Source organism: Arvicola amphibius, chromosome 13 (assembly GCF_903992535.2).
Source record: "Arvicola amphibius chromosome 13, mArvAmp1.2, whole genome shotgun sequence".
Classification (NCBI taxonomy): Eukaryota; Metazoa; Chordata; class Mammalia; order Rodentia; family Cricetidae; genus Arvicola; species Arvicola amphibius.
In genome coordinates this window covers 47,944,294-47,963,716 of record NC_052059.1, presented here as the reverse complement: position 1 = coordinate 47,963,716, position 19,423 = coordinate 47,944,294, and the positions used below count along the sequence as shown (strand labels likewise).

The 19,423-nt window shown below is 48.8% G+C and overlaps 1 protein-coding gene across 1 annotated transcript; it reads left to right on the top strand.

The window, feature by feature from the left end:
* Window positions 1-3,545: 3,545 nt before the first annotated feature.
* On the top strand, window positions 3,546-19,158 carry Trim35 (tripartite motif containing 35). Its single transcript, XM_038310016.2, has 6 exons — window positions 3,546-4,022; window positions 8,843-8,938; window positions 11,721-11,951; window positions 14,634-14,656; window positions 15,429-15,547; window positions 16,322-19,158. Exons 1-6 carry the CDS (start codon window positions 3,588-3,590, stop codon window positions 16,915-16,917), a joined length of 1,500 nt encoding a protein of 499 aa, XP_038165944.1. The 5' UTR covers window positions 3,546-3,587; the 3' UTR covers window positions 16,918-19,158.
* Window positions 19,159-19,423: the final 265 nt, after the last annotated feature.

Sequence of the window (19,423 nt, the reverse complement as noted above, 5' to 3'; positions counted from 1 at the left end):
GTGGAACCCGTCCTTGTTTATTTTCTATTCCTGTAATAAACAAAATGACCAAAAGCAGCTTGGTGAGGAAAGTATTCATTTGGCTTACATATCCTGGGTCACTCTCTGTTGAGGGAAGCCAAGGCAGGAAAACTCCAGGCAGGAACTGAAGCAGACACCATGGGGGAGCACTGCTTACCAGTTTGCTCCTCATGGCTTGCTCAAAATGTTTTCTTATACAATCCTTGACCACCTGTCTATCCTAGGTGGCACAGCCCACAGTGAACTAGACCCTCCCACATCAATTATTAATTAAGAAAATGCCCCCACAGACTTGCCCACAGGACAATCACAGGGAGATACTTTCTCTATTCAGGTTCCCTCTTTCCAAATGACTCCAGCTTGTGTCAAGTTGACCACAATTAACCAGCACAAGCTCCCTTATCAGCACCAGTGGCTTTATAAAGGGAAGAGAGATCTGAGCTGGCACAGCTGCCTGTCTGGCTGTGCAATGTTCTCTAATAGTGACACAGCAGGAAGGCTGGCACCCCACTCTTGGACTTCCCGGACTCCAGAACCTCTGTTCTCTGGAAACCATCTTGTCTGTGGTTCTAGCAATAGGAACAGGAAACAGACCCAAATACTGGCTCTTGTCTCAGCTCCTAGTAATTGTTGATCTAGTACAGCATTTTTAAAAATATATATGCTTTACATGATGCAAAGGAGTTTGGAAATCTGCAGAGCCTGGCTTTGTGTGTGTGCTGGGAGAAGACAGAAACAGGGAACTACGTCTGTAGCTTAGCTAGAATGGAGGACTTGCCATTCAGTGCCTCTGGATAGCACCCTATCTAACAAAAGCAATGGTCAGAATTGGTGCCAGATTGGCTAATAGTTAGCAAGACTTATTTTTCTTGATCTCTCGATAAATACGAATGAGTCTCTTCCTGAAATTATGCAAAAAATAAAACAATTCCAGAGTATTTGGCCTGGTAGGAACTTGAAACAATCAGTTCCATATTTCTTTTTTCTTTTTTTTTTTTGTTCTTTTTGTTTTTGTTTGAGACAGAATCTCTCTGTGTAGCTTTGGAACCTATCCTGGAACTCACTCTGTGGGCCAGGCTGGCCTCTAACTCACAGACCTCTGCCTGCCTCTGCCTCTGCCTCCTGGGTGCTGGGATTAAAGGCATGTGTCACCACTGCCTGGCAGTACTTCAGTCTTTCTTAATATAGTGGAGAAAAAGGAAGGCAGGGAAGCAGGAAAGTGTGCTCCAGTCTGCACCCCAGCTCACTGCACAGCTCAGACCAGGCACTTTGTAGTTTCCAAAGGACTGCACACCTCATGGGCTTCATGCTCACTAATGTGCTGTGTTGTAGTGAGTCACCTGTGTTAGCTTGATGTAGAGGGGCATGCTTTTAATCCCAGCTCTTGGGAGGTAGAGACTGGTGGGTATTTGTTAGTTCAGGCCAGCCTGTCTACAGCAAATTCAGGCCTACATCCTGAGTTCCAGGTTTTAACTCTCTATTCTCTGTTTTGTGGATCTCCTCAGAATCAGAGTGGGGAACAGACCACAAAACTAAGAAAATTAGGTGAGAACAAATTCACAGAGCAGTACAAACAGTCCACACAGCTGGCACTCATAGGTGAGAGAACATGATGGAAGATAATGAGGTTCTGCCCCAGGGGCCTAATGGTTCAGGCACTGGTTTCCTAAACCAGGGGTTGTGGGTTAAAGTCTCACCTAGGCTAATGAGAGGCCACTACCTTTGGTTCCCAGCTAATGTTTTGGGGGCTGAGGAGATTGCTTACTGGTTAAGAACACTGGCTTTTCTTCCAGATGGCCTGAGTTTGATTCCCAGCACCTGCAGGACAGCTCACAACCATCTGTAACGCTAGTTCCAGGGGATCTGATGCCCTCTTCTGGGCTCAAGGTACACAGGTGCTGCACAGATATACAGAAAGCAAAACACCAATACCGTAAAATAAAATAAAAGGTTTTTTTTAAAATGTTTGAAGTTATTATTAAGATGAAAAAAATATTTCCATTACATTTATCTATAAATCCATCATAGGCCGTAAGAAAATAAAAATCTGTCTTTAGGGATGAAAGGAAGGAAGGAAGGATGTCAGTCCATCCCTGGGAAACAAAATAGTCTTAGCATTCAAGAGGTTAAGGTGGGAGGATTACAAATTCCATAGAAAGTGAGATCTTGTTTTTGTAAATCATGCACTGGAGAATGTAGGCCCTGGTGAAGTGCATTTGCCTAAGTCCCCGGGTTCCAGCCCAGCCCTGAAACAGGACAGGACAGGAACAAACTGAAATTACCTCCTGGGTGACTGACTACAGAACATTATGGGTTCACACCATACACCCTCAGAAGACAGTACGAATTGATGGTGTCGATCCCAAGAGGTTAGGACTATTGCAGAATGTGGAAAGATATGAGTTGGGGCTGTAAACGATCTGACATTTCACCCTACCTGCATGCCACTGACCCTAGAACCATAATCACTAGCAGAGACAACACTATCAGTGTTCCTCACCGGGCCCGTTTCCTGTGTGACACGCATGCGCCACAGGAGAGAAACCTTGAGACCTTCATCTGGAATTACGTCGTTTCTATGTCTCACAGCTATTCAAAATGTTTAGAAACGCACTTTAAAAGACTGTCAGAAAAAGTCAGTGGGTCTCTGTTCTCAAGACGTGCGGAGACTCAGTTTACACACAGCAGTCACCTTTCATGGCGGCCCACCCCGCGAAAGATATTCCATAGCGGAAGGCTACCAAATAATCACAGCGACGCAGGAACCGGCAGTTAGGGAACATTCAGCAGTCATTCTTGGCAAGAATCCAGCGTGGATTTTAAAAAAAAGCCCCTGTGTAACCCAGACTGGCCTCGGGCTCCTGATCCTCCTGCTTCAGGCTTCTCAAGTACTGAGACTGCAAGCGTGTTCACCACGATTTTCTCATCCTACCTTTAATGGAGGTTGGAAGCCAGGAGCATGCTCCTGTATTTATTCCTCTCACGCGCCCTTTTCACGGAGACCACAATTTTACAAACCGAACTCATTTATCCAACCACAAGCCAAAAATCGCAACTTGTCAGGTCTTAGGGCTACCCCGAGACTGCGTTAAGTCGGACCAAAGTCAGTGAACGACCTATGTGATGGTTTTGAGAAACCATTCTCAGTGCTACAAGACCCAGTCATTGCTTTGGACCCGGGTTCGAGGACCTAAGGAGGTAAAACACGAACGTTCACTTCCACCTATCTTGGGAGTCTGAGACTTTGGGAATTAAGTAAGGATGGCGGCCCTCGGCTTTACTTTGTTTCCATTTCACAACGTAGGTCTCGCACTGCGGTTGGGAACCAAGATCCTTAGCCGTGTACCTACGTGGATGGCCCGGGTGGGAGCGAGGACAAGGGACCAGGAGCCACACCTCTTCCGGGAGACCCCGCACAGACCGGAAGTGGGCGGGCCAGCTCCCTTAACGCGCATTCGCCATAGGTTGGAGTCGCGATCGCTCTCCGCTTGTCGAGCTGGGACCACGCCCACAGGCTGGTCCAGAAGGCGGCGTTGGTGGTGACCACGGCGGCTGCTGCTCTTGCGATGGAGCCGGGCCCCTCTGTGTCCCCGGGACCTTCGCTCTCCTTTAAAGAGGAGCTTCTGTGTGCTGTATGCTACGACCCGTTCCGCGATGCGGTGACGCTGCGCTGCGGCCATAACTTTTGCCGCCGGTGTGTGAGCGGCTGCTGGGAGGTGCAGACGACTCCCTCGTGCCCGGTATGCAAGGAACGAGCGGCTCCCGGGGAGCTGCGCACCAACCACACGCTCAACAACCTGGTGGAGACCCTACTGCGGGAGGAGGCCGAGGGAGCGCGCTGGCCAGGTCGCCGATCCCCGCGCCTCTGCCGCGCGCACCGCGCTCCTCTTACTCTCTTCTGTCTGGAGGACAAGGAGCTGCTGTGCTGCGCTTGCCAGGCTGACGTCCGGCACCAGGAGCATCGCGTGCAGCCCATCAAGGACACTGCACAGGACTTTCGGGTGAGCAACGCGCCACCCACTCTTGGGGACCCCGGGACTGCCCCTCTCCCTCCCCCAGGCCCAACCACCTTCGTGTCCGCCGTCCAGGCCCCTCTGAACAGTGCCGCAGTGGCACCGCCCTCAGACTTTCGGGCTTGTCACGTTCAGTTTAGAAGGAGGTCAGGCCCTAGCTCGGATTCTGAGGCCTTGAGATTTCCCGAGACTAGCGTGCCCCCTTTTCCCCACCCCGCCCCCGGGTTTCAGAGCCTTAGGACAGGCCTGTGGCGCTGGCCTGCTGCATTTCAGGAGTCCCAGTGGCTATAATTAAACCAAGAGCAGCTGACACAGCAAAACTAATGTGGGGAAGGGTGGGTGTCAGTGCTTCAGTGTTCAAGCCCAGGCTTCATACATTCCGGGCAAGTACTCTACCACACAGCTGCATCCTCAGCCTGGTTCTGATTTTGAGCCAAGCTCTTAAATTAGCCAGGCTGGCCTTGAACTTGCTCTCTGCTAGCCTCAGCCTTCTAAGTGGCTGAGATTACAGGCCTGTGACTCAAGGCCCAGAGAGAAATCTTTGTTCCAAAACAGAAAAAAAGTTTTTTTTTTTTTTTAAAGTAAACAAAGTCAAACATTTTCAAAAACCTTTGGCCTAATCTCTTAGAAATGCTCCATTGCTTTCCAAAGCACTCATACTGGCTTATCAACTGACTTTTAAAAAGGGCCTTTAATCCCAGCATTTGGGAGGCAGAGGCAGGTGGATCTCTGTGAGTTCGAGACCAGCCTGTTCTACAAGAGCTAGTACAGGCTCCAAAACTACAGAGAAACCCTGTCTCGAAAAAAGAAGGGGGGGGGGTCTGAAATGTGCATTTTACTCTGGCAGTGTCTTGTAACTTTTATATTTTTTAAAGCTACTGATGGACTCAAACAGCTAAATTTGTTTCATCAGCTACTAATAACATGGGTCAGACCCACAGTTGGGAGGGCTGAGGCTAACTGCTAGGAAGCCCAGCGTAGAGAAGCAGAGGCACCGCAAGAGCCCATGTCTGATTTTCCGACATCCTTCCCACACTCTGTGAGAATCAGCATGGTTGCAGTTCCGTACAGAGTGGAGGGGGCAGGTGAAATGCCATCACGCATGTTGCTCCAGTCGTCGCATTTGCTCTGCGGTCGTCCATTCTTGTTCCCACTTCCACCTGCAGAAATGCTAGATCCCTATTTGGCATAGCCTAAGTGGGCAGTCCGTAGGTTTGGGTCCTGATTTGAATTCCCCAAGGCTGGCAGATGTACAGATTAGCATGGGTGGTGTCTCCAGAATGGGGGTGGGGGACCAAGCCTCAACTGAAGACCAGTGAACTAGGGGGCAGGGAACATAGGTATTGCACACTACGCCTGTCTCTGCTCTATGCACCACCATACAGTTCGTGAACCGGGCAAGGGGCTGGAGATTGAAACACACAGACAGAGAGAGAGACAGAGACCCAGGTCATCCTTGATACCAAAATACCCCAAGAATGCCCCCTTTATTGTGTCCAGGGGCAGCTTATATAGGGATAGCCACGCCCCAGCCAAAAGCACCAGAAACCATTCTCCTGCCATCAGGAACTCCTGAGGGTCTGGTGCTCAGAGAAGCTGTAGGCACTCAGATCAGGGGAAAACAAGCTGTTTACAAGAAATTCAGAATCTGGGGGTTCACTGCTCCCAACACATAGGCTTGGAGACAGCTTTTGTTCTTGTTCTGGGAGGTCTCAGAGACACTGAGGAGATCAAAGTTCATAATTCCTACTCTCAGGGAGGTAATCACAAATATCTGAAGGATGTAGAGGCTATAACCAGGTGAAGGAGGCCATGGGAGCTATTTGTAAGCAGATGCTACAGCATGTGGAAGGTTCTAGAAGAGAGAAAGCATTGACTCCAGGTGAAGCCAGAAGACCCAAGTGTTACCCTTCAGAATGGTGGTGTGGTGCCCTCCAGTGGGTGCTCAGCACGAGTCTAAGAGCTGGGAGTGGGCTAGTCTGAAAGATTCAGGAGAGGGCCCGCTGCATGCTCAGATGCTCTATGGCCCATTCATTTATTCGTTTGTAAAATAAACATACTGAGGGCAGTTTAGGCAGCCTCTCTGCCCTAGTTCATTGCAGCTTGACACAGCCTAGGGCCATCTGAGGGAATTTCAATTGAGGGATTGCCCCCAAGGGATCAGCCAACTGAAAGACTGTCTAGGTGGTGATTGGTGTGGTACACTGTGATCCTGGGTGGTATAAGAAAACTAACTGAACAACACGAGCCCGAGAGTGACTGAGAGAGCAGCATACCTCCCTGATTTCCACAATTTCTCTATTAGTTCATGCTTGATTTCCTGCCCTGACATCTTCTGGTGATGAAGTGTAACACGGAAGTATAAACCAGAATAAACTTTTTTTTTTGGTCGTCATGGCAACAAAAAGCAAACTAGAACACTGCTTCTGGAAGTTGACATTTCAGAGGAGCGGGCGAGGCAGTTGGTAGATGAGTATGGTTCTGTGTGGTTGGATATGGGTGTGGGTTGAGGGAGCAAGCAGCATAGGAAGACCCACCCCAAGGTAAGAGTGGGGGCTGCTAGAGTAAGCACAGCCCTCCTGGGGTACCCTCTGGCATCCCCAGAGTAGCATTAGTGCTGATATCCAGCGGCACTAATCTTTGAGAACTGACTTACTCTGTGCTAGATCCCTTAGGTATCGACAAAGTTTGATGTCCACAGAAACCCTGACGCTGTGTGATGGTTAATCTTGACAGTGACAGTAAAGCCCAATTCCTTGAGGGTCTGAAGGTGCTCCGAGAGTGAGACCCTGACCCGGTCAGTGAGTGGCCTCATTGGTAGGTGGTAAGTTAGGAGGTGGGGCCTACGTGGAGGAAGGCAGTTTGTCTGGGGGTGTCCTTGGGGCTATATCTTGTATCCCTTTCTCTGCTTCTTAGCCACCTCTGCTCCTCTCCTCCCCCACCCCTCCACCCCCGTGATTGACTGAACCGACACTTCAGAAACTGAGCAAAAGGGAGAATTCTTCCCTCTGGTTGTTCTGTTAAGTTTGTGGCCCACAGCTCTGTAGAAGTAATGAAGGCCATGTGTGTTGGTGTTTTTGTTACTGCTGCCAAGCAGATCCATTCAGATATAATAAAGGGCGTGTGCGTTGGTTTTTTTTTTTTTTTTTTTATTACTGCTGCTGGGCAGATGCAGTCTCTAACTCCAGTTCACTGGCTGCCCTTGCATAGTATCTGGATTCTCATTCCCAGTACCTACATTGGTGGCTCACAGATATCTCAAGATTATGGGGGGCCAAGGCTTGGGACATTGAGGAAGAGCCAGATAGATGGTCAGGGAGTTTGCTGTGAGACTGTCTCCTGGGTTTTGTAATACCCGATTCTGTGTTACCCCCTCGGTACAGTTCGCGCACCACTGTACTGTACGAGAGTCGGGCAAGGGCCTGGAGAGTGAAAAAAAAAGAGACCTGGGTCATTCGAAAGGAGGTCAGCCGAATGCCGTTTATTTAATTTTGGGGAAATCCTTATATACCTCGCTGCTGCACAAGGATTTCCACTCAGGCAGGTGGGAAATTACCATACCTCACTGCTGCACAAGGATTTCCGCCCAGGCAGGTGGGAAATTACCATACCAATGTTGGAGTCAACAATGCCCTACTGCTAATCACCAGGCTGGGCAGAGGGACCACAGGAACAAACAGGATGCTTAGTTAGCTGACCAGAAACTGTCCTCAAAATGCACCCCAGAAACAGAGGTAGACCTGGGCCCTACAGGGTTTGTCAGGAACGACACCCATAAAGTCTCACAAACACGGCCACCCAAACATGAGCTGAAGAGAAATGATAGATTATAGTGGGGAGTGGTTGAGTGGGACACCTACCTTGCATCCCCTCCAGCCTTCAAGAGCATGTGGTCGGTCACTCACATGCCACGTAATACGTCTGAACCACCAAAAGAAAAATACTAAGGTTTTTATTTAAATTTTTAAAAGATTTATTATATATAGTATTTTGCCTGCATGTACACCTACACGCCAGAAGAAGGCACCAGATCTCATTATAGGTGGTTGTGAGTCACCATGTGGTTGCTGGGAATTGAACTCTGGGTCTCTGGAAGAGCAGCCAATGCGCTTAGCCATCTCTCCAGCCCTAAACACTTTTTAAGTACAAAGAACTATTTGGGTGTGATCACTTGTATGATTTCATCGCTTGGCTACATAGTGAGCCCACGTGTGCTCTGGCGTAAGACCTTGTCTCAGAAAATGAAACTAAGAGAAAAGTGCTTAAGTTTGCTGCTGAAGGTATTTCCTGCGGTCCCAGCACCATTAAAGGAGAAGGTGGGTATGGAGGCATATTTAGGTGAGATCTCATTGGAATGTTTTGCCTCTTGAGAAGTGACTGGAACCATTTATATTGTCTGCCCTGTTCAGAATGGCTGTCGACAAGTCCAGTCTGGGGAATTCCAGAATGAGCCAGTCGCCAAGCCATCTTGACGGTATCCCAATAGCTCTGGGATTCTAGGAGCAGCCATAAGCTCATGTTTACTGTACTGTGACCAACTGGGCCGAGGTTAAGCTCCGGAACCCCTGAACCTTGCTTCCCACCTGTATCAGGTGTCATCTCCATTGCTGGGTTAGAGGATCAAGGAAACATGCATTTCAGAGTTAGGGCTGTACCCAGCTTCCAGCTTGCTTCCAGCTTGCTTCCAGCATTTGGAGCAGACTGGTTTCCTTGGCTTATGGTTGGACTCCACAGTGTGATTTCCAGCTGTGTTAGTTCCCCGGCCTGACTTGTAGTGCTACCTTGTCTCTCTGTGTTCCCCACATTAGGCCAAGTGTAAGAACATGGAGCACGTGCTTCGAGAGAAAGCCAAGGCCTTTTGGTCCCTGAGGCGTACCTATGAGGCCATCGCCAAACACAATGAGGTAAGTGCTGGGGCAGGTGGGAAGTTTGGGAGAAGTGAGAGGGGCAGGAAGATGAGTCCCTGGCTTTGGCCATGCCCTTGGGTGCCAGTGGGGCCCCTCTGACACTGAAGAAGGGCATGGTCAGGCCAGCAGCCACAGGAATGCATTCAGAAGACACCTTCATCATCTGCATCGTGACCTGTGGTGTCACACATCCCCAGCTCATGGTCAAACCAGTGGTGACCTAGGGCTCCTTAGAGAGCATACGATACCTTCCAGTTCTCCTTCCAGAATGATCTGTGGCTGTCAAACTCCCCACCCCACAGCTGTAACTCACCTGGCCTTCCCACCTGCCTCAACTCCCCTGCAGTCAGTGTCCAGGCACCTGAGCGAGCATTTGGTAAACCATGTCAGCCGTGGCATTGCTTGTGCTCACACTGCCCACTGGTGGCCCCTTGCCCTGATTCTAGTAGCTTCAAGACTTTCTTGCCCTATATTTGCCCACCTGGTGGCCGTCTGTTCCTTTACTGGTCCCAGTTTGACCAGGCCTGCACACTATAAAGTCTCACTTTGCATATTCCTTCTGGGAGGTGCTCCTTGAACACAGTTCCCAAGATCGCCGTACCTCGTTACTCTACTGCATGTCTCCCTGGACGCTTAACCTGCAATTTACCTTTCTATTTTGCTTTTTATCTGCTCCCGTCAGAATGTAAGGAATGCTACAAGCACGTTCATTATTTCTAGTATCAGAATGTTCTCAGCATAAGCTTTTGGCTGGCGTAAATGCACAGCAAGGCACAGTGAGGCCTTGGCCTTGGGTTGCACAGGTACTGGAGGGTCCAGAGAGTCAGGAAGACTACATAGGTGACAGGCTAGAGCTAGACAGACCATTAGAAACAGGTTGCGAGCTGGCAGGACAGGGACTGCGGGAGCAGGCTGTGTAGTAGAACCAGCCCAACCCTGAGTGTCCAGGAAGTCCCTTCGCCCTACCAAATAGGAACAGTCAGTCTCGTGTAGTTTCTCTTTAAGCATTCAGAACGATGCATGGAAGCAGCAATGGAGAGAAGCCTTTCATGATGGCTCACAAACCAACAAGCTGACTTGAGTCTTTGGAAATCAACTTGTCATCACGTGTATTAGTCAGGGTTCTCTAGAGAAACGGAACGTGCCCCCCATTTCTGGATTCCAGATAATTCCAGCTGCAGTCAAGTTGACAACTAAGCACAGCCATCACGGGATGTTAGGGCCCTGAGCATCCTGAACCAAGCACAGCCATCACAGGATGTCAGAGCCCTGGGTGACCTGAACTGGAAGTCCAGTCCAAAAGTGGGACTTGTTGCGGCTTTTCCAGGTGTTTAGGTATTGGTCTTTTTGAGGCAGGGTCATGCTTTGTAGTTCTGGCTGGCCTTGAACTCACAGAGATCAGCCTGCCTCTGCCTCCCAAGTGCTGGGATTAAAGCCCCTTTCCAGTTATTTATTGTTTCTAGGAAATGAGGGTGGATTGTGTTGATCGTATATGCTGCACATAATTTTCCTAGCGTGCCATATCTTCAGTGAACTGGATTTCTGTTATTTTCATTTCGTCATTATCATCTCAGAGCCGCAGTGTGAGTCCCTGCATTAGAGGACAGCCTGATGTAGCTAGAGCATGTGGTTTGAATTATTTTTCTGATAATCACCCTGGCATTATATATATGAATTTCATATAGTTACTGATTTACTGCATGTTCTAGCTCGGGGTTTTGTTGCATGACAAACACCATGACCACAAACAGCTTATGGAAGGAAAGAGTTTGTTCCAGTCTGTAGGTCCCAGTCTATCGTTAAAGGACATCAGAGCAAGGATCTGGGCAAGCCTATCCTGTAGAACATTACCTCTGACTAAAGAACTTGTGCCACATCCAAGAAGTACAGCAGGAACCATGGAGGATGCTGTTTGCTTGCTGGCTAACAGACCAGCTTAGGGCTAGCTTTCTTACAGACTTCAGGACTACCTGCTTAGCGAGTGTACTTTTCATAATCACCTCGGTCCTCCTACATTATTAACAACCCAGAGTCCCCCACAGCTGTGCCCACAAAGCCATCTCATCCAGGCAGTTTCTCAGATGAAATTTTTAGTCCCAGCACTGAGGAGGCAGTCAGGTGGATGTCGGTAAGTTCAAGGATAGCCTCCTGGTCTATGCAGTGAGCCTCAAAACCAGAAAGTTATGTTTACACACTCAATCATATTCTCTCTGTGGGCCTTCGGAGTTTCATGTGCTAAGTGGTGATTTTCTTCTTGCACAGAGAAGTATTTCTTTGCTTTTCCTCTGAGGATCTGCATAGTTTGTCCTCACTGCTTTTGTGGTTGTGGCTTGGAATGTGGGTGTCATTAAAATAAATACTTGCAGCTATGTGGTGGTGGTGAACACCTTTAATCCCAGCACTTGGGAGGCAGAGGCAGGCAGATCTCTATGAGTTCAAGGCCAGCCTGGTCTACCTACAGAGTGAGTTGTTCCAGCTCAGCCAGGACTGCTACACAGAGAAATCCTGTCTTGAAAAACAAATATATATATATATATATATATATATATATATATATATATATATATATATATATATATATATACAACAACAATAATAAAATACTTGCCACAACTATACCAAACCATCTGGACCTATAGAGGTGCCCTGATCTTCATCTTTAGGGGTTCCTCATGTCACATCTAGAACCTTTTGAGTTGCTTTGCTGAAAGTAGTCACCAGCTAGGGGCAACCCAAACCTGACTCCTGACCTTGTGGGCTTCTTCCTGCTCTGGTGCAGGTGCAGACAACTTGGCTGGAAGGCCGCATCCGGGATGAGTTTGACAAGCTCCGAGATTTCCTGAGGGTGGAGGAACAGGCCACTTTGGATGCCATGAAGGAAGAGAGCAGAAAGAAGCACCTGCTGGCTGAGGAGAAGATGAAACAGCTGGCAGAACAGACCGAGGCACTGGCTCGTGAGATTGAGCGCCTGCAGATGGAGATGAAGGAGGATGACATGACCTTCCTCATGGTGAGATGCTCAGGATCGCATCTGAGGGTGGGAGCAGGGGCGGGGCCAGCAGCTAAAGACCCCCAGTCCACTCAGGGGCTTCCTGTGGGGCTGCCAGGACCTCATTGGTGTGGCTTGCGCCAGAGCAGTGGCTTTTCAGCTTTGAATTCTCCTCCTACCCCCGCCATCATTTCCTCCTAACGTTTCTCTTTCCCCATCCCAGATGAAATAGTCTTTTTAAATTGTGCAATAATTTAAAATTTAAAAAAAAATAATTACATTTTTATTTGTTGTAGGTAGGTGTCTTAGGGTTTCTATAGCTGTGAAGAGACACCATGACCATGACAATTCTTATAAAGGAGAACATTTAATTGGGGCTGGCTTACAGTTTAGAAGTCTAGTCCATTGTCATCGTGGCAGGAAGCGTGGCAGCAGACGTGGTGCTGGAGAAGTAGCTGAGAATTCTACATCTGGATCACCAAGCAGTGGGAAGAGAGGAAGTGAGCCCCTGGGTCTGGCTTGAGCTATTGAAACCTCAAAGCCCAGTAAGGCCACACCCCCCAATAATGCCACTACCAATGAGTCTACGGGGCACATTTTTATTCAAACTACCACAGTGGGTATGCATTGCAAAGGGCCTGTGTGGAAGTTAGAGCAGCTTATGGTAGTCAGCCTTTTACTGTGGGTCCCAGACAGCAACCATAACCTGCTGAGCCGTTTAGTTGGCCCCGATTTTTTAACTTAGTAACTAATTTTCTCTCTCATCTCCCCTTTCTCTCTCTCCTTCTTCCCCAACCTCCTTCCCTCCCTGGGAATTGGTGGCTGCAAAGCCTAGGCTCTGTGCAGGACAGGTGCTCTTAACTGAGGCACATGTGTGTGAGGACCTGAACCTGCACACAGACACAGAAAAGGAATTCTGTTCTTCCTTTTCGCTGGATGGTGGTGGTGCATACCTTAAATCCCAGCACTCGGAAGGCAGAGGCAGGCAGATCTCTGTGAATTCAAGACCAACCTGATCTACAGAGGGGGTTCCAGGACAGGCTCTAAAGATACACAGAGAAACCCTGTTTCAATTTTTTTTTTTTCATTTTCTTTCATCCTTTTATTGATTTTTGTCCTTCCTTGCAGAAAAGTTTCTGTGGCTTGAAAGCTACTTTATAATAAATCAGTTCCGGGGGCAAGGTGGTCTCTGTGCTTCAGGCATAGTGAGGTCTCTCTGGAGAGTCTTGCAGTGGTGTGAGAAGGGACAAGAGTATTTCCATGTTCAGACAGTGGCCTCACATTGAAGTCTTGAACAGGTTGTCCTGTACCCAGAATGCTCCTGGGAAAGAAAACATCACTTGGTTTCCAAAAGCTGTGTTACCCTTTTCCTTCCTTTTCCTTCTGATGAATAAATTTCCCTTGTATGTTGTGCTTTACACTATTCATAATATAATGTAATTCATAAAATAATTTTGTTATTCATCCACTGATCCATATTTAAGTTATTTCTTTTGCTTTTATGGAGAGTGGGACTCCAAACATGTACGTGCTGTTTTTGTGTGGACATGTATTTACTTCTGGTTGTGTACCCAAGAGCAGATTTCTGGGTTATCTGATAATTCTGCTTTGCCCATGAAAGGGCTGCTAGGCAGTTTTCCAAAGCAGCCGTGTTTTCTGCTCCTATCTGCCGAGTACGAGAGTCAAGATTCTATACCTCTTAGCCACTAGCCTTCTTATGAGTGGGGTGCCGTCTCACTGTGCTTCCGGTGGGCATTCTCCAGGTGGCTGATGACAGTGGGTATCTTTTCATTCATGTCAGGTGCCTCTGGATCATTGGTAGCTCTTCTATAAGATATCTATTTAATTTCTCTATACAGTTTTCTTTCTCTTTTTCTTTTCTCTTTTCCTTTTTTTTTTTTTTTTTTTTTTTTTTTTTGTGGGGGTGGGTAGGGAGAGGTGCAGAGTTTCTCTATGTAGTCCTGACTGTTCTGAAACTCACCCTGTAAACCAGGCTGGCCTCAGACTTGAGATCCATCTGCTTCTTCCTCCTGAGTGGTTGGACTCAGGTGTGTGCCACCATGCCCCGCTGTGCAGTTCCTGTCAGGTTGTCTTTTCACTGTTTGGCTGTGAGCGGTCCTTCTATGCTCCGGTCTAAGTCTTTTCTCAGTCTTAGCTCTGTATTTAAATCTTAGACTTATTTTAATTGTTTTTTTAATCTGCTACATGGCAGAGGCATGGCCTCCTCCTGTTACTGTGCCGCTTTTCCACTGTACCCTCACCATTGGCTAAAAGACAGTCTGTCAGCTGAGCCGGGTCCCCTGCAGAAGCTCTAAGCGCGAAGCTTCCCTTATCTAGACTGTGGTCCTGTCCCCGTTAGACTCACCACTTCCATCACAATGGCTCCTGTAGCAAGTTTGAACTTGGGGAGTAGGAGTCCTCCTCTACCTTGGTTGTTTCTCAGGGTTGCTGTTCTACATTTCCTAAAACTCGTGGTGAATTTTAGGGTCAGCTCTAAGTGTGGCCCTGGTTTTCCCTCTGCTGTGTCCTCACCATGGCGCCTGGGACTTGGAAGGGGCAACATTGAATCTGAGATGAGATCCACATCGGGTGTGTGACATCTGAGTGACACCAGGTCTGCTCGCCCATGAGTGGGGTGCCTGGCCACTCTTTTTCAGAAATTCCCTGCACTTTCTTACTCTGTCTCTGTCTTTTCCCCCCCAGAAACACAAGGGCCGAAAACGCCGGTAAGTTATCAAGCCTGATGGAGGGGAGGGGGTGGGCAGACAGAAAGCCGGGGTTACTCTCTCCAGTGGCCAGGCAGCTGTCGTGCCCAGCTGGGTGGGATCCAGAGGGAGGGGTAGAGGCCGGCCAAGGGGAGCTCTTTAAAGCATTCCAGTGCTGGTTGCCATGAAGGCAGAGAGTTGTTTTGGAACATAGAGGTTCACTAGTCTCCAGGGATTTACAGAACCAGGCACATGACTCGTGTTTCTCAGTTATCAGCAGGCCTGGTTTTTGGCTGGCTTCCTTCCTCCGACAGCCTTGGCATTGCGTTGTTGTGGGCGGATGCTCATTGGGCTCTCCAGGATGGCTAAGGGAGAGAGATGTCCTATCTGAAGATGGGAGTGAGTGCTCTAAGCTCTAATGAGTTCCCAGTCTCTGCAGGCGCTCAGCAAAGGCTAGTCAGCACTGTGACTCTTTTGGATTAAAGTACTGTTAAGGCCCTTCCAGCTTGGCCCTCTCATGAGCTGGTGACTCAAGTGTGATTTCTACCTATGAGGATGGCAGCTAGGTTGAGACCCTCCCACTATGTCTCCCAGTTGTTCAGGATGGAGCCTTCCTGCTGAATCCTAAAGGGCTGTGGCAGCCCGGTGGGCTTCTTGCTCAATCCAGGTTTGTCTTGGGACAGATGGCCACAAAGCTTAGGTAAGAGGCAAGGGAAGCAGTCCTGTTGTTTGTAGTAGACTCAGTCAGGCATGCCTGCCCAGCCCCAGCCAATGCCCAGCCTTCCTTTTCCAGACTCTTTTGCACCGTGGAGCCAGCTCCTCTCCAGCCTGGCTTGCTGATGGATGCCTGCAAGTATCTGGAGTCCCTGCAGTACCGTGTCTGGAAGAAGATGCTTGGGTCTGTTGAATCTGGTAAGGATGCAGCGAGGTGCTCCAGGCCAATGGAGACCATCCCATGCTACAGAGACAGCCAAGCTTCTCAGCTTTTCCCCTTGTAGCCCCTTCCAGGCATGCCCAAGGCCCCTGGTCCTCCCTGCTCTGCTGCACTTCAGAGAGGGTAACACGCCTTTCTATATTCATAACTCTAACATTCAAGATGGAAGACCCAACTCTAGGTCACCTCCCCCAAGGTCACTCTGACCAGTGTGCCCTGGTTTCACGCCTAGAAATGGCAGTGGCCTAGGGGAATGTGACTTGAATCTCTTAGGTGTCCTGGGAGCATGTGAACCTTCGTACTTCCTAGTCATGTGCTGGGTTAGTCTTCTGTGGCTGCTATGACAGAGGACCACAAATTGGCTTAAATGACCAGTCTATTCCCACAGCTTGGGAGGCTAAAAGCTTATTGATAAGAAATGGGCAAAAACATGGCCCTCAGTTCTGTGGGAAGGCCCTTAGATTCTGCTACTTGCTGGCATTGCTTGGGTGTCATTGGCTTGTGACTGACAAACGTGCTTCTGCCTTGGTTGGTCATATAACATTTCTTTCACTGTGTCTCTATCTCTAACCAATTCCCAAATATGATTACATCCTGAGATACTGGGGCTTGGGACTTTACCCCCACCCCAAAAGATAAGTGTTAAGTTTGACTTCTGCCACCCGAGCAGCGCAGGACAGTTCCATGCATGTATTGGGGGCAGAAAAAGGGTGTCCAGTCTGCTGACTTTCCCTTTCTCTCTCTCTCTCCAGTGCCCTTCAGCTTGGATCCCAATACAGCTGCGGGCTGGCTCAAAGTGGCTGATGACCTCACGAGTGTCATCAACCATGGCTACCGCGTGCAGGTGGAGAATCCAGAGCGCTTCTCCTCAGCGCCCTGCTTGCTGGGCTCTCAAGTGTTCTCGAAGGGCTCCCACTCCTGGGAGGTGGATGTGGGTGGCCTGCCGAGCTGGCGGGTGGGTGTGCTGAGGGTGCAGACGCATGTGCAGGCGCAGGCTGATGTGGGCGGCGAAGGCCACTCACACAGCTGCTACCATGACACCCGTTCTGGCTTCTGGTACCTCTGCCGCACGCAGGGTGTGGATGGAGACCACTGCATGACTTCAGACACAGCCACAGCCCCTCTTGTCCAAGCCATGCCACGCCGGCTGCGTGTGGAGCTGGAGTGTGAGGAGGGTGAGCTGTCCTTCTATGACTCTGAGCGCCACTGCCACCTGTACACCTTCCATGCCCACTTTGGGGAAGTGAGGCCCTACTTCTACCTGGGGTCTTCTCGGGGTGATGGTCCCCCAGAGCCTCTGCGCATCTGCCATCTGCGTGTGTCCATCAAGGAAGAGCTGGACATCTGAGCTGCTGGAGTCTGCTGGACACTGGACTGGGGGCCTCATTTGTCCCAACATCTTCTGGTAGCCCACTATTGACACTCATGCAGCGTCCTGTATTCTGTTTGTCTTTTCTGTAACTCCATGTCCTTCTATGCCTCTGTCTTTGTTTTTGGTCCCTGTCCTGCTCCAAAGTTAAGAGTCATCCAGGAGAGCTTGGTGAGCCTAGGCACTACTTAGAGTCATGGCACCTTTGGGATGTAGGTTTTCCCGACTCCTTTGCTGGTAAAATGTTTTCTTGTAGAATGGGCATTTTAAATCAGGGTGACCATTTTTAGAGACGATTAGGCTGCCTGTCAGAGATGCCTCTTGTTGAGTCAGTTTGTCACATTTCCCAGGAGGAAAGCCTTGTCAGGCCACACACACACACCCTAGGATTGGTAGAGAAGAGTGGGCAAAGCCTTCACCCAGGCTGTCCTACCCCAGTAGGACAAGCTAGGCGTTGGCCAGCCTAACTGGACAGCGTGGCTTTTGGCAGTTGGTGTGAGGCCCAGGAGTTCCCCTGTTTGTCCAACACCGACTCGATGGTTAGGACAGGAAAGTCCTGGCCTGCTCTGTGGGAACCGTAGGGTGTGGGATACTCTGGAGTGCAGCTCAGTTAGCAGAGGTCACAGCAGAGGCAGCTGTAAGGCTGTTGGCAGTGGTTAAGGATTGGCCAGTTTCTAGTCAGTGACATAGAGGCCAAAGTACCAGAATGCAGTGAGAAGGCAGTTGATACTGGATGGGCCAGGAGCCCGAGCTCTGCTCCTCAGTCTCAGGCGGAGCTTCTGGTTGGCATGGAATTGACCCTGAGTCATGCTTTGAAAGTTTCCCCTGAAATTGCCCAAGGTTTCTAGAACACGTGAGAGAGAGGGAGAACTGTTTTTGCCCTCTCTCTGGGCCTCAGTTTCCATATCTGTGAATTAGCAGTAGTCTTGAAAATCACGGAGGAAGTTCTGAGAAGGGGCCTGGGGGATGCTGTGTCTGCAGCCTGACCCTGGGATCCGGAGAGTGCTGGCCCTATCTGCCCTTCTCCTCATTGGCTTCAGTCCACTTGTTCTTGCTCTGCTCTCTGCCAGGTTTCACCCCGACTTCTCCTTTGTGTACCTCTGCATTTTCTTTCTCAGTCTTGACTATAGATGGAATCTGATTGCCAATCACTAAGTCCCAAGTGGTGTTGTAAAGAGACATGTCTTCCCGGGTGTACTGTCACAGTCAGGGACACGTTACTGACCTAGGACCTGGCATCCCAGTTTCAGCCTGAACCCAGCATTACATAAGCCTGATGTTTTAAACCATGCCGCTCACCCACTAATTGGCTATAAATAGGTCATATACACTGCTTATCCAACAAGTGGGGCCTCAGAAGAAACACTAGTGCAGGCCAGGCTGGATGCAGGAACAGCATTGGCAAACCATTACCTTGTGGCAGATGTTTAGGCACTTTGGGATCCAAGTAGGTGTGAAAGGGTATGCCCGTGGTGTGGGGCATCTAGTTTATGTGTGAGAAGCTTTTTCTGAAATCACTGTTACAACGAGCTTTTTATTTTCACTTTAGTTCTTTTTAAATAGGGAAATTTCAGTGATCTAGACTCCTTTAGAAATATTTAACTCAACATCAACGGACATGTTTTCTTTCAGTGCTTTTGTAAACACAAATTCCTATTGTACCTCACGTGTACCTGACTTGATGCTTTTCATTGTAAGATTTCATGGTGTGCAGTGAGTGTCCCGTCTAGTTTGTTACAGCTTTTTTTTTTTAAGCAATTATGAGTATAGCTGTTATAAAATTTGTGTGCAAGTTTTGTGTGGACGTGTTTTTTTTTTTTTAATTCTCTGTCATATACCTCAGAGTCTGTTTTCCAGGTCATAGGATAATTGTATTAAACCCTTTGAGGACTCGCCAAACTGTTTTCTAATAGAGCTGTACCGTTTTCTACTCCCGCTGGCAGCAGGTGAGGGCTGGGTTGTTACACATTCTTGCCAGCACTGTCTGCCCTCTAACTTAGCTGTCCTAGTGAGGAAGAAGTGTGTCTCATTTGGCCTTTAGTTGCCATCCCTGACGGCTAAAATGGAGCATCTTTCTTGTGTTTGCTGTGTATCTACCTAAGAGACGTAAGCCTTCGCCCATTGGGTTGTCTGTCTTTTCATTATGAAGTTTTACGAATTTGTTATGCATTCTAGATAAGTTTCTCTGTCAAATAAATTACTTAGAAAACTTTCCTCCTATTCAGTGAGCTGTTTTTTACTGTCTTTAAAATATTTTTTTTAAGGGACTGGAGAGATGGCTCAGTGATTAAGAGCACTTGCTGCTCTTTCAAAGGACCTGAATCCATTCCCCAGCAGCCATATTGAGTGGCTCACAACCACTTGTAATTCCAGCTTTAGTGGATCTGACATCTGGTACCCACGTGCATGAAGAGCAGGGTGTGCTCTTAACTGCTGAGCCATCTCTCCAGCCCCCTTGTACTGTCTTAGTGATGTTCCCTGGAAT

Coding starts and splice junctions, on each gene's coding strand:
- Trim35 (XM_038310016.2), top strand. CDS start 3,588: ATGGAGCCGGGCCCCTCTGTGTCCCCGGGACCTTCGCTCTCCTTTAAA. Junction 14,657..15,428: donor CACAAGGGCCGAAAACGCCG/GTAAGTTATCAA, acceptor TTCCTTTTCCAG/ACTCTTTTGCACCGTGGAGC. Junction 15,548..16,321: donor GCTTGGGTCTGTTGAATCTG/GTAAGGATGCAG, acceptor CTCTCTCTCCAG/TGCCCTTCAGCTTGGATCCC.